The sequence below is a fragment of the Macaca fascicularis genome, chromosome 11 (assembly GCF_037993035.2).
Source record: "Macaca fascicularis isolate 582-1 chromosome 11, T2T-MFA8v1.1".
NCBI classification, from domain to species: Eukaryota; Metazoa; Chordata; class Mammalia; order Primates; family Cercopithecidae; genus Macaca; species Macaca fascicularis.
The window spans coordinates 64,415,338-64,430,931 of record NC_088385.1 but is presented as its reverse complement, the minus strand read 5'-3'; the positions used below and the strand labels follow the sequence as shown (position 1 = coordinate 64,430,931).

Below are 15,594 nucleotides of genomic sequence, written 5' to 3'. Positions count from 1 at the left end.
TGCAGCCACATGTATTGATTGGACAGGGATAATGACAGAACCTGAACCCACACCTTTGTGAGGAGCGGCTGGGCCTAGTTCAGGGCCTCAGGGGAAATATTGAACCCACAGGAAATTTTTTTCTTAGGAACCAAAAAAACGGAAGCACCATTTATCACATTCAAATGCTTTTCACAGGCCAGGGGCAATGGCTTATGTCTGTAATCTCAGCATTTTGTGAGGCCGAAGCAGGTGGATCACCTGAGGTCAGGAGTTTGAGACCAGCCTGACCAACATGGTGAAACCCTGTCTCTACTAAAAGATACAAAAATTAGCTGGGCATAATGGCAGGTGCCTGTAATCCCAAGCTACTCGGGAGGCTGAGGCAGGATAATCGCTTGAACCCAGGAGGTGGAGGTTGCAGTGAGCTGAGATGGAGCCACTGCATTCAAACCTGGGTGACAGAGCGAGACTCCATCTCAAAAAAAAAAAAAAAGCAAATGCTGTTCACAAAGTAGGCATTCAAAAGCACATACGTGGTTAAACTAAGTGCAAAGGAATCAGTCACCCACCTCATGTGTACCTATGGTTCCTAAACAAATACAAAGATTCTAACTCCAGAATCCTGCTGTTGGCCACGATCCCCTCCTCCATTCGCAAGAATCTTCGGCACCCCCTCCCTATGATCCTCTGGTCCCCCAGTCCATGACCCCAAAGCCCTGGGGGTGGGGTGCAGTGAGGGTGGGTCTCCCCTCTTCAATTCCTCCTATTGTTCCACAGAAGTCTTATCTAGGCGCTATGTCCTGTCCCTCCCTTAGGAATCCCTCCCCCTATTGTCGGCCAAAGGGACCTCGGGCCCACAGGGAGGCTCCAGCTCTCCTCCTCACCCTCCCACCCCAGCAATCTATTGTCTGTTGAGGAAACCCAAGTGCATGTGACTGAGCCCAAGAGACCAACGGATACAGTGGACTCGGAGATGCATAAGGACCCAGGACGGCATCTGGACATGGCTGCGTGAATGTTTGGCTCGCTCTGGTCCAGCAGCTCTCCCAGAAGTTGGGAGGGGCGAAGATCCCCTTGGGCTGTCCCTTCTTGGGTCCATGGCTTGAAGAAGAATCCCCTTCTGCTCACTATGAACATGGCTTATGACCTCACAGAGAGCAAAGATAAGGAGACCCAGTGCCAGGAAAAGGCTGCAGCCCCCAGGATCCTCTCCACCTTCCCAACTTCCCTCAGCTGAACATGGCAGCCTCAGAAGCAAAGGTACATTGGCATTTTGTGCTTTAGTATCTGGGTGTTGGGGGAACGGTGAGAAGTCACACTGCATTGGGCTTTCTGGTGGGGTCTAGACAAGAGGGTGGGTAGGGAAAAAGAAGGGCTGGGTAAAGATGATACATCAAGAATCTAGGGCTGGCCAGGTGCAATGGCTCATGGCTGTAATCCCAGCACTTTGGGAGGGCAAGACAGGTGGACCACTTGAGCCCAGGAGTTCAAGACCAGCCTGGGCAACATAATGAGACCCTAACTCTACAAAAAAAAAAAAAAAAGAAGAAGAAGAAGAATCTAGGGCTTTCCAGTGGTTCCATGCCTCAGTCTTTGTCCCTCAACTGCTGCAACTGCAGTTGAGGGATAAAGATAGCAACATCTTTTATCTTACACCCTGTCCCCTTCTCCTTTCACCAGACCCCCTCCTCCAATGGCTGGGGCCAACTGGTCTCTTCCATATCACTTCACCCCACCTACCCCGACTACGGCCTCCCCTTCCCTCTGCCAAGACAGCAGCCTCAGTGATATAACAAAACCTTTATTCTCAGAAAACAGGAAAAACAAAATTAAAAAACGAAACCAATAATTTCTATCTGGCCCTTGCCCCAGCCCTCCCACCCACCCACATGTCCTCCTTTTGGGGGAACCATGATGCATGCATAGGGGTGGGAGCTGAAGGAAACTGTGTTCCTTGGGCAGAAAAAAGTCCTTGGGTCTAGGTGCTCTCCTCCAAGTTGATATCCCTCCCAGCCTTGCCCACCCTTCCTCCAGACACACCAAGAAGGAAGAATTCTGGAGCAGTGCCAGAAGGACTGCCCTGAAGCTTCTTGGGGAATAGGCAGCTGAGTCAGCACCACCCCCATGGTTTTCACCAGTTACAGCTCATCTTCATCCAGCTTGGCAAGTCTGGCTTGGCAGGGAGGGGTGTTTGGAGTTGGAGAGACTGGAGGAGAGTCATGGGGAGCCTGAGGGATGTCACTGAGGGCCTGAAGAAAAGATTCAAGTCAGAGGATTAAAAAGGCCAGAAATCTACCCTCACTTCTCTCTTTTCAGTTTAAGTCCCTAGCCAAGCCACCTCCTCTTGCCAGATATCTTAGACTGTCTGAGACTATCAGCTTCTCCAGAGTTAAAATAGAGGGGAGAAGGGTAAGGGATGGGAAGTAGGAAGGACCAGAAAAAAGGAATGATATGGGGAGCGAGCTTGGGGTCCCAAAACAAGAGAGGCTCTCCCCTTTTTATGCCTACAATGAGGGAGCTCTCTTCATCATACCTGTTTATCCAGGGGCAAGGGGGCTCTGGCCACCTCCTCTTTGGGTGACAGCAGCAGGGAGGGGAGAGAGCCATTGATGGGTGTGTGAGTGCTGCCCTGGGCCTGATCTCCAAGCCGAATTCTCCCAGGGCTCCCCACTCCAGGCCCTCCTGGCCGCCCCAGGCTGTTGGTCTGGCTCTCCCGTCTCTGGTACTCAATGGGTGACTGCAATGCTGGAGCAAAGAGAGGAACAGGAGGGTTACTGCAGAGACAGGTCTCTTCCCTAGGGCCTGTATCATTCTCCTACTTTGCCCTCCCTCCCTGTCAGCCAATGTAAATTGCTTGGGGTTTTAGGGGATTCTATCAAATTTTGAGCTAGCAGTAGAAAAGGGGATGGGCCATGGTCAGAGGGTAGGTACTGGAGACTGGGCAGTGAGGGAGGGATTCAGGAGGTCAAGGGGCTGACGGAGCCCATCAGGGAGAAAGGATGAAAGCTTCACCGTTGAGGAAGTCCCGTTGGCTTTCCAAGATCTGAGCCACATGCTTGATCCAGGCCTGACTGATAGCAGGGTCTGCAGCCTGCAGGACATAGCGCTGGATCCCACCCTCTGGCCCTCTGGAGGTCAGTGCAAAGCGGCAAGGGTCACCTTGGAGGTTCCCCTCCAGTCCCAGGCAGCTCACCTGAATTGGCAGATAGGAGACAGCCCCCAGATTCCTCAGACCCTCTCTGGCTCCTCTGAGACATCCTCTCAGAGGCCTCATGCCTTCTCTGTCCAAGCCCTCTCTCGTGGCCCCCTTCTCACCTTAATGCTGCTCTTGTATACATATCCAGGCTGTGTTCCACCTCTCACTCCTCCTCCCAAGGCTTCACTGAAGATGATGATTTGCTCAAAGAGGAACACGCGCCTCTCTCGACCTCGAGAAGACAGCAGCCCCCCAGCCTCAGGCTCGATGACCCAGAAAGTGTCCTGGCCCAAGAGCTTCCCCTGAGCAGTCAGTTTGCCCTGAAACGAAAGGGATAGTGGCCTTGGAAAAAGAACAAGAAAAAGGGCAATTCTCTGCTCCTCCCTTCCTCGCCTGACATGCTCAACCAACCAACCAACCATGGGGTCAGCCCCAGGAGAAGACAACTCCCCATAAGGACTTCCAGAGTGCTAGCGCTGGGGCAGAAGAGCATCGGGCCTCCAGTTTCTTGCCCTATCTCCGTACCTCAAATCCCCGCAATCTCCCCAGCGTCATCATATCGTTGCAGCGCTTGGGCACAAAGCACATGACCTCCACAGCTTGCTGGGACACAGGTGAGGGAGGCACATTGTTGGGCGAAGAGAGTCATTATTGGGAAAGAGGCCTCCTCAGCCAGTTGCCTCTTCAGACGGTGTCTCAACCCCAAACAGCCTCCCCCTAAAAACCAGACAGCTGTAAACCACCCAAGGGGCTGGGGGAACCCATGATAGACTAGGAGGATAAGGAGCACATGGTGTGTCCTGGAAGATCTGGGGGTCCTCACCTCTAGCTCCGCAGTATCCATCCCAGCTCTATTGTAATACTTGAGAAAATCCTAAGACAGAGAGAAGAAATGCTCAGGGAGGTCGTGAGGACACCCTTAGAAGCTCTCACATCCTCCCCTTAGGACACCAGTGAGGGCCCTCAGGAAGTCTGGGGAAGCCTTAAGAACCCTGGGGTGATGAATGATGAAACGGCTGTGCCAGCCAGCTGTGCCCCCAGGAAAAAGGGGGTCCTGACCTTGAGCAGCAGCTGGTATTTCATGATCCGCTGCACAGGTTTGATGAGGAGGTCGTTCAGCTGCAGGCGGTGCCCCAGCTGCTGCCGGAGCTCCTGGGGACAGGGACAGGGTGGTTATGCAGCCTGGAAAGTCCCAGTTCTGTCCTCCTTCCCACCAAGACATCTTAGCCACTGACCTCAAAGTAGCTGTCCCCAAACTCTGACACCACATGCTCTGACTTGGGCTTATTCTGACAGTACACCACATACATATGCAGCCGGCGCTCCTAACAGGGGTAATGTTTAAGAGAGAGTAGGGTGGGCAAGGAGGGAGGACACATCTCCAGAGAATCCCAGCCCATTCCTAAGCCCCGCCCCGGCCCCGCCCCCTCAAGCCTCACGTGTTTGATGAATAGCTGAGCCAGCCAATCAGGATCTTTCAAACACCGCTGTAGCTCTTGCAAGAAATAGCTGGAGGGGTTGGTAGAGAAGGGCAGGTCAAATACATTTCAGAACCCCCACCTCGCCCACTCCCTGCAATTTCGAGCTGTCTGCCTGGTAGTGTGCCCTACAAAACTTCTCCAAACATTCCTTAAGTCGCAGTGGGCTGATATTGGGATACAGGGACAACCAGATGAGGGCCCCTCCCCAGCAACTAGCTGTCAGGGTTCCACCACTCACTCTCGGTGCCACTCATAGATTTGCTGGATGTTCCCAAACACAATCCTGTCACGGCCTCGAAGACTTTCCGGGACCCCCTGAGCAGCCATGGTGGCCATGTAACCCTGTGGGAAAGTTGAGATTGGGTCATGAGCATGTGGTGGCCCCCTCCCCACCTTAATGGTGCTCCTGTACACATATCCAGGGTGTGTTCCACCTCCCCCTCCCTGGTGGGAGCCGCCCTGCCCCCAGAGTAGGAAGGTCCAGGAGTGGGGAGACTTGAGAGGTGAGACAGAGGAGCACCCAGGCACCTCCTGAAAATAGCCCTGGGCAGATGGAAAGGCAGGCAGAAGGGGCTGGGAAGGGGTAAAGGGAGCTACCTCCACAATCTGCCCCAAGTCATCCACGTACATTTTCTCTGTTTCTACCAGTTCACTTAGGACGTACCTAGGATGAAAGCAGGAGGAGGCCCCCACTTCAGTGTCGGAGCTCATCCTTGGTTCAACCCGTTCCTCCCTCCTCCCCTTCATCATCATAGCCAACCTTGGAGGAAATTCCATCTAAAATGTGAGGGACAGTCTTCTGGAAGTTGTGCAACTGCAGGGAAGGGCTGTGGACACTTACATACTCCTTTCCAGAGCCTTCTTCTTCTGTTCCGCCTCACTCTCAGGGGCTTGGGACAAAGCCTCCTCTTCAGGTGGCTGGAAGGAAAGAACATCCTAGGGTGAGCAAATGAATGCCCCTTGAGTGAAAGGAGCCTCCCCAGAGCCTGTCCTCACACCTGCGTCTTATCTCCAGGGCTGTCCAACAATGTGGTCAGCAAGGTCAGTTCCGGCAGCTCCTCTCCTGTGGCTAGAGCTGGCTCCAACATCCAGTTCTGGGGGCCAGAAATCAAGTGTCAGAGGTCAGGGACAGTAGCTGGGTAGCCCCAACCTGCCCTCTCTGCCAGTGTCCTTCATAGATGTCCCCACATGCTTTGGTGCCATTCCCTGCTCACCTCATATAGTCCCGCCTGACGACTGTCTGCCTCAGTTTCCACACTGAGACAGTGTTTGGAATGATCCAACCATCTCCTCAGGCCACTGACGGGCCCTGGGGGGCCTGGGGAACAGGGGCCAGAGCTGAGGCCAGAGCTGGGGCCAGAGGGGGCAGCCAGACCGGAGGCAGCAGAAGCTGATATACTCCCCTCACTGCCAGCAATGGAATAGGATTCTAATGGGAGGAAAAAGAGAGGAGGTGATAGACCTTGCCCCAGCTCCAGACTCAGGGTCCCCAGGGAACTCCCAGGGTCTTCTCTCCATGATGCTCAGCCTCTCTCTCCAAGGGCTCACTCTCTTGCCATCCTCATTTGAGTTGCCCCCAGGATAGAAAATTTCACCAGGGCACCCCTGGGAGAAAGCACAGTAAGGTAAACACCTGGCTCTCCAGACCTGGAACCCCCAGTTACATGTGGAGGTTCCCCATATCCTGAGCATAGCATAGATATGGGTGTGGGGGCAGCCATCTGGGCAGACACTGGAAGCTGGGGGTGGCCATCTGCTCTCCTACAACCCTCCCCCTTTCAATGGGTACAGACCATTCTCTGGGAAGGGGGGAGGATGAGCTGGGTCCATCTGCCACTCCCAGTCCCCTCCTCCACCAATTGCAGTAATCACTATAAAAAGAAAAGACTTCTGCAGCCCACCTCCCCAACACATGCGTAGACCCAATAGAGGAGGCCAGTGAGGAGGGTCCATCAGGGTTATCTATGGCCTGGGCTCAGGGACAGAAGAGCTGTGATTCCTTATAAAGCCCCTTGTAGAACCACCTCATTCTCATTCCTCCATTCCCCTGTCCCTCTTCAGAAGTAGATTCTTAGCAAAAGGTTTGAGGAAAGATAATCGGTTCTAGGCCTAAGGGGATTGTGGATGGGTTTTTCTCAAACCCATTTGACTAAGGGAAAGAGATGAGTTCCCTGCCCCTTCCCCAATTTCCATAACTTGAACTAACATAAATTTGGAGGCAGAAGGGACCTTAGGGATCACTTAAGAAACCACTTTGCTGGAAAACGCATACAGTCTCCAACCCTAAATCCCAAGGGCCAGGGCAAACAGATGCCCTGAACCCCCAGCCCGCCCCCCACTCAATACTGGGCCCTTTCGACCTGGCACTCACCACGTCCCCCCCGGGCGAAGCAGCAGCCGCATTTTGCCAGCACTTTTCGGATCACACGGGGACAGGCACAGCGACCCCCTTTGTGCCCCCCCCGCATGGCGCCCGGGCCCCCCCGCGTCCCCCACCCGGGCCGGCCATGCAGGGGGACTCACGGGGGGCGGGGCGGGGACGGCGCTGGGCGCACACCCCCCCTCCCTCCTACCCCGGTCCAGGCTGTGGGAGTGGGGGAGGGAGGGGACCGGGTGGAGGTGTCCAGGGGTAGGCGGAAGTCTAGTCTTGAGGCGGGCTGGGGGTCTCTAGAGAGAGGGAGGCGCAGGGCCCGGCCGCCGGGCTGGGCGGGGAGGGTTTCCGGAACCCTGTCGGTGCGGGGGCCCAGGGTCCAGATGTCCAGTGGAAGTGGGAGGGATGGTAGGGGAGGCTGGGCCGGGATGCGGCAGCGGCTCCAGCTGTCTCCGGCCTCTGGTTGGGGGTGGCTCTAGGCCCGGGCCGGGGAGGAGGCGAGAGCCGACCCCCGAGCTACTGGCGCTGTGCGGGTCCCAGCGGAGCGGCGAGCTGAATAACAGGCCTGGCCGCGGGGCCGCCACGGGGCGGGGCCTCTGCGGCCCAGCTCCGCCCTCTCCATCGCGTTCCCCCTCCTGCCTGCGCCGCGTTCCCGCCCGGATCGCCCCTCCCCCAGGCACCACCACGTTCCCACTCCACGTCCCCAGCGCTTTTTTCCCTCCCCAGCCTGGGCTCCCCCGCCCCGGGGTCCCCCTCCCTCCCGCATCGCGGGCTCTTTGGAGCGCTGGGGTCGGGGTTCAGCCTGTCGGCAGGGTCTGCCCAGGTCTTCCCTTGGCCTCTGAGGTGAAGGAGCACTCGGTGGATGGGGCCTTGGCCTGTGCGAAGATGTTCTGGGTTTGGGGTTGTCCCCGGCCGCGTGGACAGAGGACCCCCGGTACGGGGTGCGTGTATGGGGAGCCTTTTGTGGGTGAACACAACCCAGATGCCGCCCTCTCTCAGAACCCTTCTTTCCTCCAGGCCCCGGGACTCCAGCTAAGACTAATCGCCAATTAAGGCGAAGTCCTGGAGCCCGGGCTGGCGAGGGGCCAGGGGTGGGGCGCGGGGACACTCTGCCTGCGGGGGCTCGGTACCGGCTGGGATGGGGGACACACATTGGACTCGAGGGCGAGAAGAGTGGAGGTCTCTGCGATTAAATGGGTCTCATGCAAATTAGATGCGAACTTTATGCTAATAAAAGCAGAATATTTTTGAATTCGCCACTTGGCGCAGGATAGCAAACTGCCCCACCCCACCCCCAGCTTCTTACCGGGCTGCAGAGCCCAGGCGAGGACCTCATCTTCGCGGTCCCTTCTGTGATCTCCCTCCGTACGTTCAGACTCTGGCTCGGTATCCCCCGACCCTAGGGGGCTTCTCCTCGGGGGCTGCGGGGACAGAACCACTGTAAGGAACCCCCCTTCCTAGGCAGCCCTGACCTCCCCTTTCCCCTTCTCCCACCTGTCAAAATCTACATTATTATAAAAAGGTCGCCCAGAACGGGGCTAAGGCCCTCGTAATGGAACTCATGTATTCCTGCGACTGCCCCGCAGAACTCGTTTTCGGATAAATTGAGTTGTGGGTGCAGCCCTCCTGAAGGCCCCGAAAGACCCCCGACCCCACCGCGGGCCCCCATTCTTACCCCCTCCTGCCCGGGGAGGGCGCATGCGCGCAGCATGCTCCCCATGACCCCCAGTATCCGGTCAGTGCGGCCAGGGGCGGGGCGGTCTGGGGGCTTCATACTGAACCCCCACTCAGCTCCACGTTTCAGGGTCGAGGGGGCACGGAAGCTGGGGGGCTTTGAGGCCTGCTCTCGTCCAGGGAGTTGCTGCTGTGGAATCCGCCCCCTGCCCGGCTCCGCCCCCACTCCCACCCCAGCCAAACTTCGCAAAGGGGGTAGGGTTGTTCTTTTCTCTACAACGATGGTTGAACAACAAAAAAACACCCTCTTAATACTAATTCCAACATCGAAGTGTGGCCCAGGGTTTCGCAGTATTACTACAAAGCCCGCTGGTGCATCCCGTTCCCCAGGTCCTCAGGAGGCAGAGGGACTGGGAGGGCACACAGGGATCTCCCTATCACCCCCTCTCCCCTTTCCAGCAGGTCCCTCTCCCCACCCCACCCCCACCCAGTCCCTGGAAAAGAACGGGTGTGGCATGAAGAGTTGCATATTTTACTTTATTTTTATTAAATTAAAAGCTACAGTCTGGCAGCGATTCCAGAACAGGGTAAGGAGGTTCCTCACAGGGGTCAGAGAAGAGCGGAGAAAGACAGACTGACGGAGACTGGGACACAGGAAAGAAAGGACAAGGTTAAGGGAGAACTGTATCTGATGAACACACACAGCCGGCTCCATGGGGGGTGGTGGGGAGCTCATATCAGCCCAATTCCTCCTCTCCAGCACCCTAAGTTCAGCGGTGAAGCAGTATGTGGGGGCAGTTGGGAATCAAGAGACCCTCCCTTCCCCACCCTAGGTCCTTTCTCTGCTTGGTCATGGAGCACAGCACACCAGAAAAAGCCAAGGGCATTGGAGGGGCAGGGAAACGGGAAGTATATGTACACCGGGAGTGGAGAACAGAGCCTTGGAGGTCGGCCTCTGCCAGAAGGGAGTGGCTCACACTGCATTGAAACACTTGGCCGGTGGGGGATGGGGGAAGGGATTGCCCCCTCCCTCTCAGAACGCCCTTCCCAGTCAGACAGGTCCCCTACAGGTGTGTTGTGGGGGGCGGGGGCAGAGAGGAGAAAGAGGCTTCTGCTGGGTCCTAGTAGAGGTGGACTGCAGGGGCCTTGGCAAAGGCGATGTCCTTCAGTCATCTGTGATACCCTTCGCTCTCAGCTCCTCTTGCACCCGGGTCAGGTAGGTAGGGTCTGGGTACCCAAACCTGGGAGCAAAGAGAAATGAGGGTGAGGGTTGTTAGCTGTTGGAACTTGCTATTATCCCCATGCTCACCCTTATTCTAGGTGACTCAGATACCTCCCCACCTCCCCTAAGGGAGGACACCTCCAAACCCAAGATAACTTAGCCCAATTCTGCTTATTTTTGTAGGCTAAGCTGGGCACACCAGGACCAGGTTGAATGTAGGAGAAACTGAGACGGCTGAACAGTTTGGAAGTGGTCCTCTCCAGTTAGGAGGCTCCCAGAGCAAGGGGTTGGTGGGTCCCTCAGTGGAAATGGAGGAAAGGGGAGGAGCCAAGGGAAAGGAAGTGAAGAGGGGTCGCACAGCTGGGGTCCCCCTGTGCAGCTGGTCTTGTGGTGGATGTCATTCCAGGTGATGACATTCGGTCTCCCTGTGGTCATGGACGTGCCGATAGTGAAGGTGAGACGCTGGTCAAACGCCTTGCGGAACAGGGTCAGCACCTTGTTGCCCTCAGGGCAGTCCGGGAGGTAGGCCACCCGTGTGGTGCCAGGATACCGAACTCCTGGGTTTGGGTGTTCAGCCTAGGAGGAAGGTGAAGCATAGTGGGCAGTGAGCAGCCAGGCATCCTAAGGCCCAGATACCAGTGAAGCATCATCCAGGCCAGTCTCTGTCTGAGCATCCCCAGCTAATGCGGATAGGGCAGCAACAGGCTGACAGCTTTCCACAGAAGGAGAGATTATATGGCCTCGGCAGCAAGAGCCTGTTTCAGAGCATAATCTTTACGTGTTAAGAGGTTTTTTCTGCTGTCTCAATCCCTCAAGTCTCCATTCAGCAACAAATAGATTCTCAGAAGTGATGGAAGGTAGCTGGTCCCTATACTCCAGACAACTCAGCAGAAATGTGAAGACAGAATAATCTATCTTTCAGCCTTCCCTTAACCTGAAAATATTCCTAATGTTTCTGCCACTGTCTAACCTGTTCCATTTTCCATCAGTCTTCTCTGCAGCTTCTTCAACCCTCTGCAGCCAGAATTGCACATTACTCTTTGTCCAGCAGGAAGACACCTATAGGCCTTGACCACTCCCGTTTTTACCAAGTGATGTTCCTGGCTCTGTTGGGTTGGTCAGATCCCTTCCTATTGTGCCTCCCTGCCCCTAAGCCACCACCTCCACAGAATTTACCTCTGCCAAGATGTCAGCACAGTATTTGTGTTCATCAAGGAAGTAATATGCAATTCCTTCTTCTCGTATCTGACTTGCTTTTTTTTCCTAGCTCATATCTGATTTTCACATGTGCCTTGGGATCACAGGGATGGAAAAGCTGGGCCTCACAGGGACCTCCTAGGTCTAGGGCACTGAGTAAGAGGGCATAGTGGAAGACAGCAAGACTGTCTCACATCTAACAAGCACACTCACCCTCACCCGGTTTTCCTAGGTCAGAGCCTGGGGAGAGCCAAAGGGTAAGGGCGGGCCATGGTCTTCTTACCCCCTGGACACCGGGCGGGAAGACGTACTGGATGACAATGGTGCCATACTTCTCATAGCTGGGTAGTAGGAGGGTGGCGTCCTTAGAGACCAGCATCCGCCCATTCTGGGGCTGGTTGCCCACCAGCTGCCCATAGAAGCGGCCGCACATGGGGCAGGCCTTTTTCACCTGCAGAGCCCGGGTGATGCAGCCCTCGCAGAATGAATGCCGGCACTTCTCCAATGTCTTGGCATTCTGGATCTCCCCCAGACAGATGGGGCAGGTGCTCTCCTGCTCTTCTGCCTCCTCCCGAAGGCGAGGAGGAAGAGGTGGGGGCAGGGGGGGAGGAGGAGGGGGGAGCCCCCGAGCCCCTGGGGGCAGAAGTGGGGCTGCTCGGAGAGGGGGTGGGCCTGCGCGGTGCATCTCAGGGTGCTCCCCTCCACCCCCCAGAGCCAGGCAGCCCATCAGCTCCCCCTGCCTCTGAGCTTTCTTCAGCTCTTTCTCTGCCTCTTTTAGCAGCCCCTTAAGAGCCTTCCGGGCTAGGTAGAGCCCATTGGGAGGGGCCGGGGGAGGGCCCTGTGGGGAAAGCTGGAGAACATAGATGTCAGAAGTCTCGCCATCTATTAGGATGGACACACGATGCTCCTCCCGAAGCCGGGCCAGCCGGGCTGGGGTCTCTTTGCTCAGGAAGTCCCACACAGGCTTGGAGACAGTCACTTTGTTCTTGCAGGTGCCTCCACAGGCTGCCATTCTGGACAGGACGAACGACACTGCCCCCAGGGTGAAAGGGACTCAGGGTGGGGGGTCCCCATTTGACAAGTATCAGTGCCTCCTACTTCAGGTTCCTTCCAAACCCTCTATTACCTCTGTTTTCTCAAAGCCTAATCCCCAACCCTTCCCCCAAATTCATATTCTCTCTCCCCTTATCTTCCAAACCCAGTGCCCACTGAAGAGCAAAAAAGTTTCCAGAGCTGTATTATCATCTAAGCCAAGTATCAGTCTTGTTTCTCCTGTCATTTCTCCCAGATCATAGAAACAATTTGCCCCTCCCACTTCTGGGGGGAAAATGGGCTCTTTAAAGGGGAGGGAGACTTTTTGCCCCTCCTTTTTGCTTACTTTGATCCTGAAGAGCTTAGAATTGGCATGCAGGCTCACTCTTTTTTCCCTGCTCCCTACTTGTAGGTCATGTGAGCTGGTAGGGCGGAAAAAAAGGAAGGAAAGTGAGAAACCCCTTCTCCCAATTCCCATGGCCCCCAACCCAGCAGCCCATGGAACAGAGACAGAAACCTGGGTATAGGTTACTGAGAATGGTAACATGGAATGAAGGAAACCAGCTTAAGGGTGAAAATTGAGGATCCCTTGTGGGAGAGATACCTGGGAAGCCCATGGAAGATGATGGCAGCAGAAATCCTTCTATTTCCACTCAGCTGACCAGGACTGGGAATAGGGGAAGGGTAAAAAGTTATGATGGCAAATGTTACCATTTCCCTCAGCCAACCCAGAAATAAAAACTCCACTTCCATCTCCTCTCTCCTCTGCAGAATTCCATCATCAGCTTCTCCCCAAGTTGCTCAAGAAGGAACATGCTAACCTTCCTCCTTTCTTCCCCAGCTCTGAGGCCCCCAAGAAAGCCTAGGGCACACATAAAAGATGTCAGGAAAGAAAACGCCCACACAGGTGGAGGTCTTCTTGCCACCTCCCTCAGATCACATGGACCGGAATATTTCCTATGCTCTCCAACTCCTCCCCTGCTCCACGTTCCCAAATAATTCAGCCCCTATTGCCAGGGAGCCTTCCTTGAGAGCTAACTCAGTCCCTTCTGCTGAAGTCTGTTAAGGATGTGAACAAAGTGGCAGCAGCCCCTGCAATAACAAAGTTCTCATTGTCACCTTTTAAACCCAGCACAGGCAGGGCTGTCTGTCAGCTCCCAAGTCTGGCATTTAGGGAGGGGCGGGGCTCACACAAGGGCTCAGCTGGAGGGGCCTGATGTTTCCCCTGAGCCTGGTCGCATTGGGCTACCAGGCTGTACCCACAACACTTCCAAATGCAGCTCAAACAGAAAGAAGGGCCATTAGTGTGACCTCCATTCAATGACTGATCCAAAAAGGTGCAGCTGTCCCTTCATGCCTCCATCATCGTCCCCCAAGGCCAGATGCACCTCGAGATTCATAAAGTGAAAATGGAACCCTAGAGTCTCAGCCCATACAGTGTATCTGCGCTGCAACACCCCCCTCCCCATCACAGGGGACCCAGGACCTAGGTGTCCTAGCTCCAAGTCCTGCTGGCACAGAAAAGGGAGGCGGGGCCACAGTTTAGGGTGGGTCTGTGATTCCTCTGTGGGAACCCAGGCCGGACAAGGGACAGTCTCTCCCTCTAGATAGAGGCCAGAGGGAGGGACAGCCCGGAAGGGCAAGGGTCCCTGGGGGCATCCACTGAGGCAGCTCCCGCCCTACCCCCACGGCCTCCTCCAAGACCCGACCCGGAACCAACTCCCCACATCCCTCACTCGCCAAAGCCCCCGGATCCCCATTGCCGGGCGGGGATGCATGTCGGCCCCGATCGCAGCCCTCAGAACCCCCGAATGGAGGCCAAGGCTGGAGGGTGCTAGAAAGATGATCGGCCGGGCACGGAGCGGGGAACCCGGAGCCGCGCGCGGGGAGGGGAGGTGGAGGAGGGGGCGCCGGGGGAGCGAGGGGCGTGTGAGGGGTGCGAGCGGGGCCTGGGGGGCGCGCGGTGGGTGTGGGGGGCGCCGGGCTCACCTACCTCTCGTCAGCGCCGCCATTGCCGGTCACATGACTGAGGCTGTTGCTGGGATGACGGTCCGGGCCTTAGCAACAAGGGGGGGGGGAGACCCCGAAAGGTTGGGGGTTGCAGGGGGTGCAGGCTGAGGGAAAGGGAAGGAGGGAGGACAGCACCCTCTTTCCCCTCACAGGTGATAATCACCGTTCCTTTGACCCCCTTCTATCCGCAAGCCCCTGCCCTTCCTCCCCAAAACAAAAATGGAGGCGCTGTTCCAGTCTTTGGAGGGAGGGGGTGGCGTCATGGAACTGAGGGTAGGAGGTTAAATCCCTGGAGACGCCACCCTTCTCGCTCCCCGCTCCCGGCGGAGCACTCTCCCTTTTCTTTCCCAGCCAGCTGCGTAGCAGCTCCGGGGAGCTGGTGGTGGATGGGTGGGTGAAGTGTTGGTGGGTATATGGGGATTCGGGGGGGAGGGCGGCAATTTTTTGAATCCTTATGGTAGAAGGGCCTTTGAGGAACAATGTGGGATGGGAAGAGTCATAGTAAAAAAAAAAGCATTGGTTTTAAAAAATAAACAAATCCGGGTACTAAACTATTTCAATCCCCTCCCTCATCTGCCTGTTTCTAGATTGTTACCTCCTGTGACCCCCACAACCTGCTCTCAGTTGGTCATTGGTAAGTGCCTCTGATTTTTCTCTTTCCACAAACAGCGATATGGAGGCTGGTGCAGAATGGGAAACGAATACATTTTTTAAAAAATGGCTTGAGGTGGTGGTAGTGTCAAGTGTGTATGGTTCAAATAGAGTTAAAAACTCTCAGGAAAAAAAAAAAAAAAGCTCTGCTCTGCTTCCCACATCAAGCAGTCTCTGCCCAATTCAACTCACTTCCCTAGGGCCACATCAAGCCAGGTTTTTCCACCAGCCAAAAGACTTCCTCAGCCAAGACAGGAATCTCCCAAACTGGCAACAACCTCTATTCATCCACCCCTTTTTCACTCCCCCTCTAGACTGGAGAGCTGGTCACTTTCTTCACTTTCCCAGGACTCTGCTGTACTCTTCCTTCCCTCCAGGAAGAAGACAGCTTTCCCAGGAAGCCTGGGGGAATACTGGATTCCGTTTCTTTTAGCTGGTGGGCTGAGAGGCCTACTCACCTTTACAAAGATGGAGTGTTAGCAAGCCCAGAACTCAGGGAAGAGGAAGGGTCCCATCACCCTACCCTTCCCTGGCCCTCACTACCTCTGACCTCCCACGAAGTTGAAGACTTAAGTTTTCCATTCCGGTGCACACCCTTCACAGCTTTTTAAAAAACGTTCCCAGCCATCTGTCTAGAAACCCACATCCTTAGTTAGGGGCCCAACACCTTGAACACCAGAATTCTTCAGCTGGTCTCTGCACCCTTAAGCACAGGCTTCCTCAGAGAAGTAAAATTAAAAAAATAAAAATAAAATAAAAAAATAAAAATTTCTGTACA

General features: G+C 55.4%; 2 protein-coding genes and 2 long non-coding RNA genes across 28 annotated transcripts; 2 read left to right on the top strand and 2 right to left on the bottom strand.

Moving 5' to 3' along the window:
* Positions 1-940: 940 nt before the first annotated feature.
* Positions 941-6,928, top strand: LOC135966252 (uncharacterized). Its single transcript, XR_010579468.2, has 3 exons — positions 941-1,242; positions 3,327-3,792; positions 5,308-6,928. It is a non-coding gene; the product is annotated as an uncharacterized lncRNA (long non-coding RNA).
* ARHGEF25 (Rho guanine nucleotide exchange factor 25) lies at positions 1,768-8,905 on the bottom strand. Of its 17 annotated transcripts, XM_045365504.3 has the most exons (17): positions 7,031-7,107; positions 6,561-6,628; positions 6,122-6,264; positions 5,874-5,977; positions 5,658-5,753; positions 5,501-5,577; positions 5,257-5,323; positions 4,898-5,001; positions 4,618-4,687; positions 4,414-4,503; positions 4,238-4,330; positions 4,002-4,052; positions 3,704-3,781; positions 3,298-3,498; positions 2,995-3,175; positions 2,516-2,727; positions 1,768-2,231 (listed from the first exon to the last, which is right to left on the bottom strand). In XM_045365504.3, exons 5-17 carry the CDS (start codon positions 5,745-5,747, stop codon positions 2,121-2,123), a joined length of 1,425 nt encoding a protein of 474 aa, XP_045221439.1. In that variant the 5' UTR covers positions 5,748-5,753; positions 5,874-5,977; positions 6,122-6,264; positions 6,561-6,628; positions 7,031-7,107; the 3' UTR covers positions 1,768-2,120. The 17 variants fall into 17 exon arrangements, with proteins under 17 accessions (XP_045221439.1, XP_005571410.3, XP_005571411.3 ...); XM_005571353.4 differs by lacking the exons at positions 6,122-6,264; positions 6,561-6,628; positions 7,031-7,107 and adding exons at positions 8,337-8,451; positions 8,706-8,905 and having other exon boundaries at positions 5,874-6,088; XM_005571354.4 differs by lacking the exons at positions 6,122-6,264; positions 6,561-6,628; positions 7,031-7,107 and adding exons at positions 8,337-8,451; positions 8,706-8,905.
* A 317-nt stretch (positions 8,906-9,222) lies between these two features.
* Positions 9,223-14,183, bottom strand: DTX3 (deltex E3 ubiquitin ligase 3). 5 transcript variants are annotated; one of them, XM_074007311.1, is made up of 7 exons: positions 14,149-14,183; positions 12,977-13,017; positions 12,760-12,822; positions 12,502-12,577; positions 11,407-12,155; positions 10,285-10,502; positions 9,223-9,945 (listed from the first exon to the last, which is right to left on the bottom strand). In XM_074007311.1, coding segments are annotated over exons 4-7 (1,044 nt in total). In that variant the 5' UTR covers positions 12,503-12,577; positions 12,760-12,822; positions 12,977-13,017; positions 14,149-14,183; the 3' UTR covers positions 9,223-9,869. The 5 variants fall into 5 exon arrangements, with proteins under 5 accessions (XP_073863412.1, XP_045221448.1, XP_005571422.1 ...); XM_045365513.2 differs by having other exon boundaries at positions 11,407-12,136; XM_005571365.4 differs by lacking the exon at positions 12,977-13,017 and having other exon boundaries at positions 13,275-14,183.
* LOC102142841 (uncharacterized) lies at positions 13,711-15,594 on the top strand. 5 transcript variants are annotated; one of them, XR_012420415.1, is made up of 3 exons: positions 13,711-14,050; positions 14,753-14,799; positions 15,194-15,594. It is a non-coding gene; the product is annotated as an uncharacterized lncRNA (long non-coding RNA). The 5 variants fall into 5 exon arrangements; XR_012420413.1 differs by having other exon boundaries at positions 15,131-15,594; XR_012420414.1 differs by lacking the exon at positions 13,711-14,050 and adding an exon at positions 14,225-14,317.

Bases quoted from the DNA above. Each gene is read 5' to 3' on its own strand.
- ARHGEF25 (XM_005571353.4), bottom strand. From the start codon at position 8,804: ATGAAGCCCCCAGACCGCCCCGCCCCTGGCCGCACTGACCGGATACTG. The intron at 6,089-8,336 runs GTAAGAAGCTGG...TCCTCCCATTAG, and splicing joins CGCCTGGGCTCTGCAGCCCG to AATCCTATTCCATTGCTGGC. The intron at 2,232-2,515 runs GTATGATGAAGA...TCTTTTCTTCAG, and splicing joins CCTTGCCCCTGGATAAACAG to GCCCTCAGTGACATCCCTCA.
- DTX3 (XM_045365513.2), bottom strand. From the start codon at position 12,530: ATGCCAATTCTAAGCTCTTCAGGATCAAA. The intron at 12,137-12,501 runs GTAAGCAAAAAG...CGTCCTGTCCAG, and splicing joins CTAAGCTCTTCAGGATCAAA to AATGGCAGCCTGTGGAGGCA. The intron at 9,946-10,284 runs GTGCGACCCCTC...CTTTGCTCCCAG, and splicing joins TGCACAGGGGGACCCCAGCT to GTTTGGGTACCCAGACCCTA.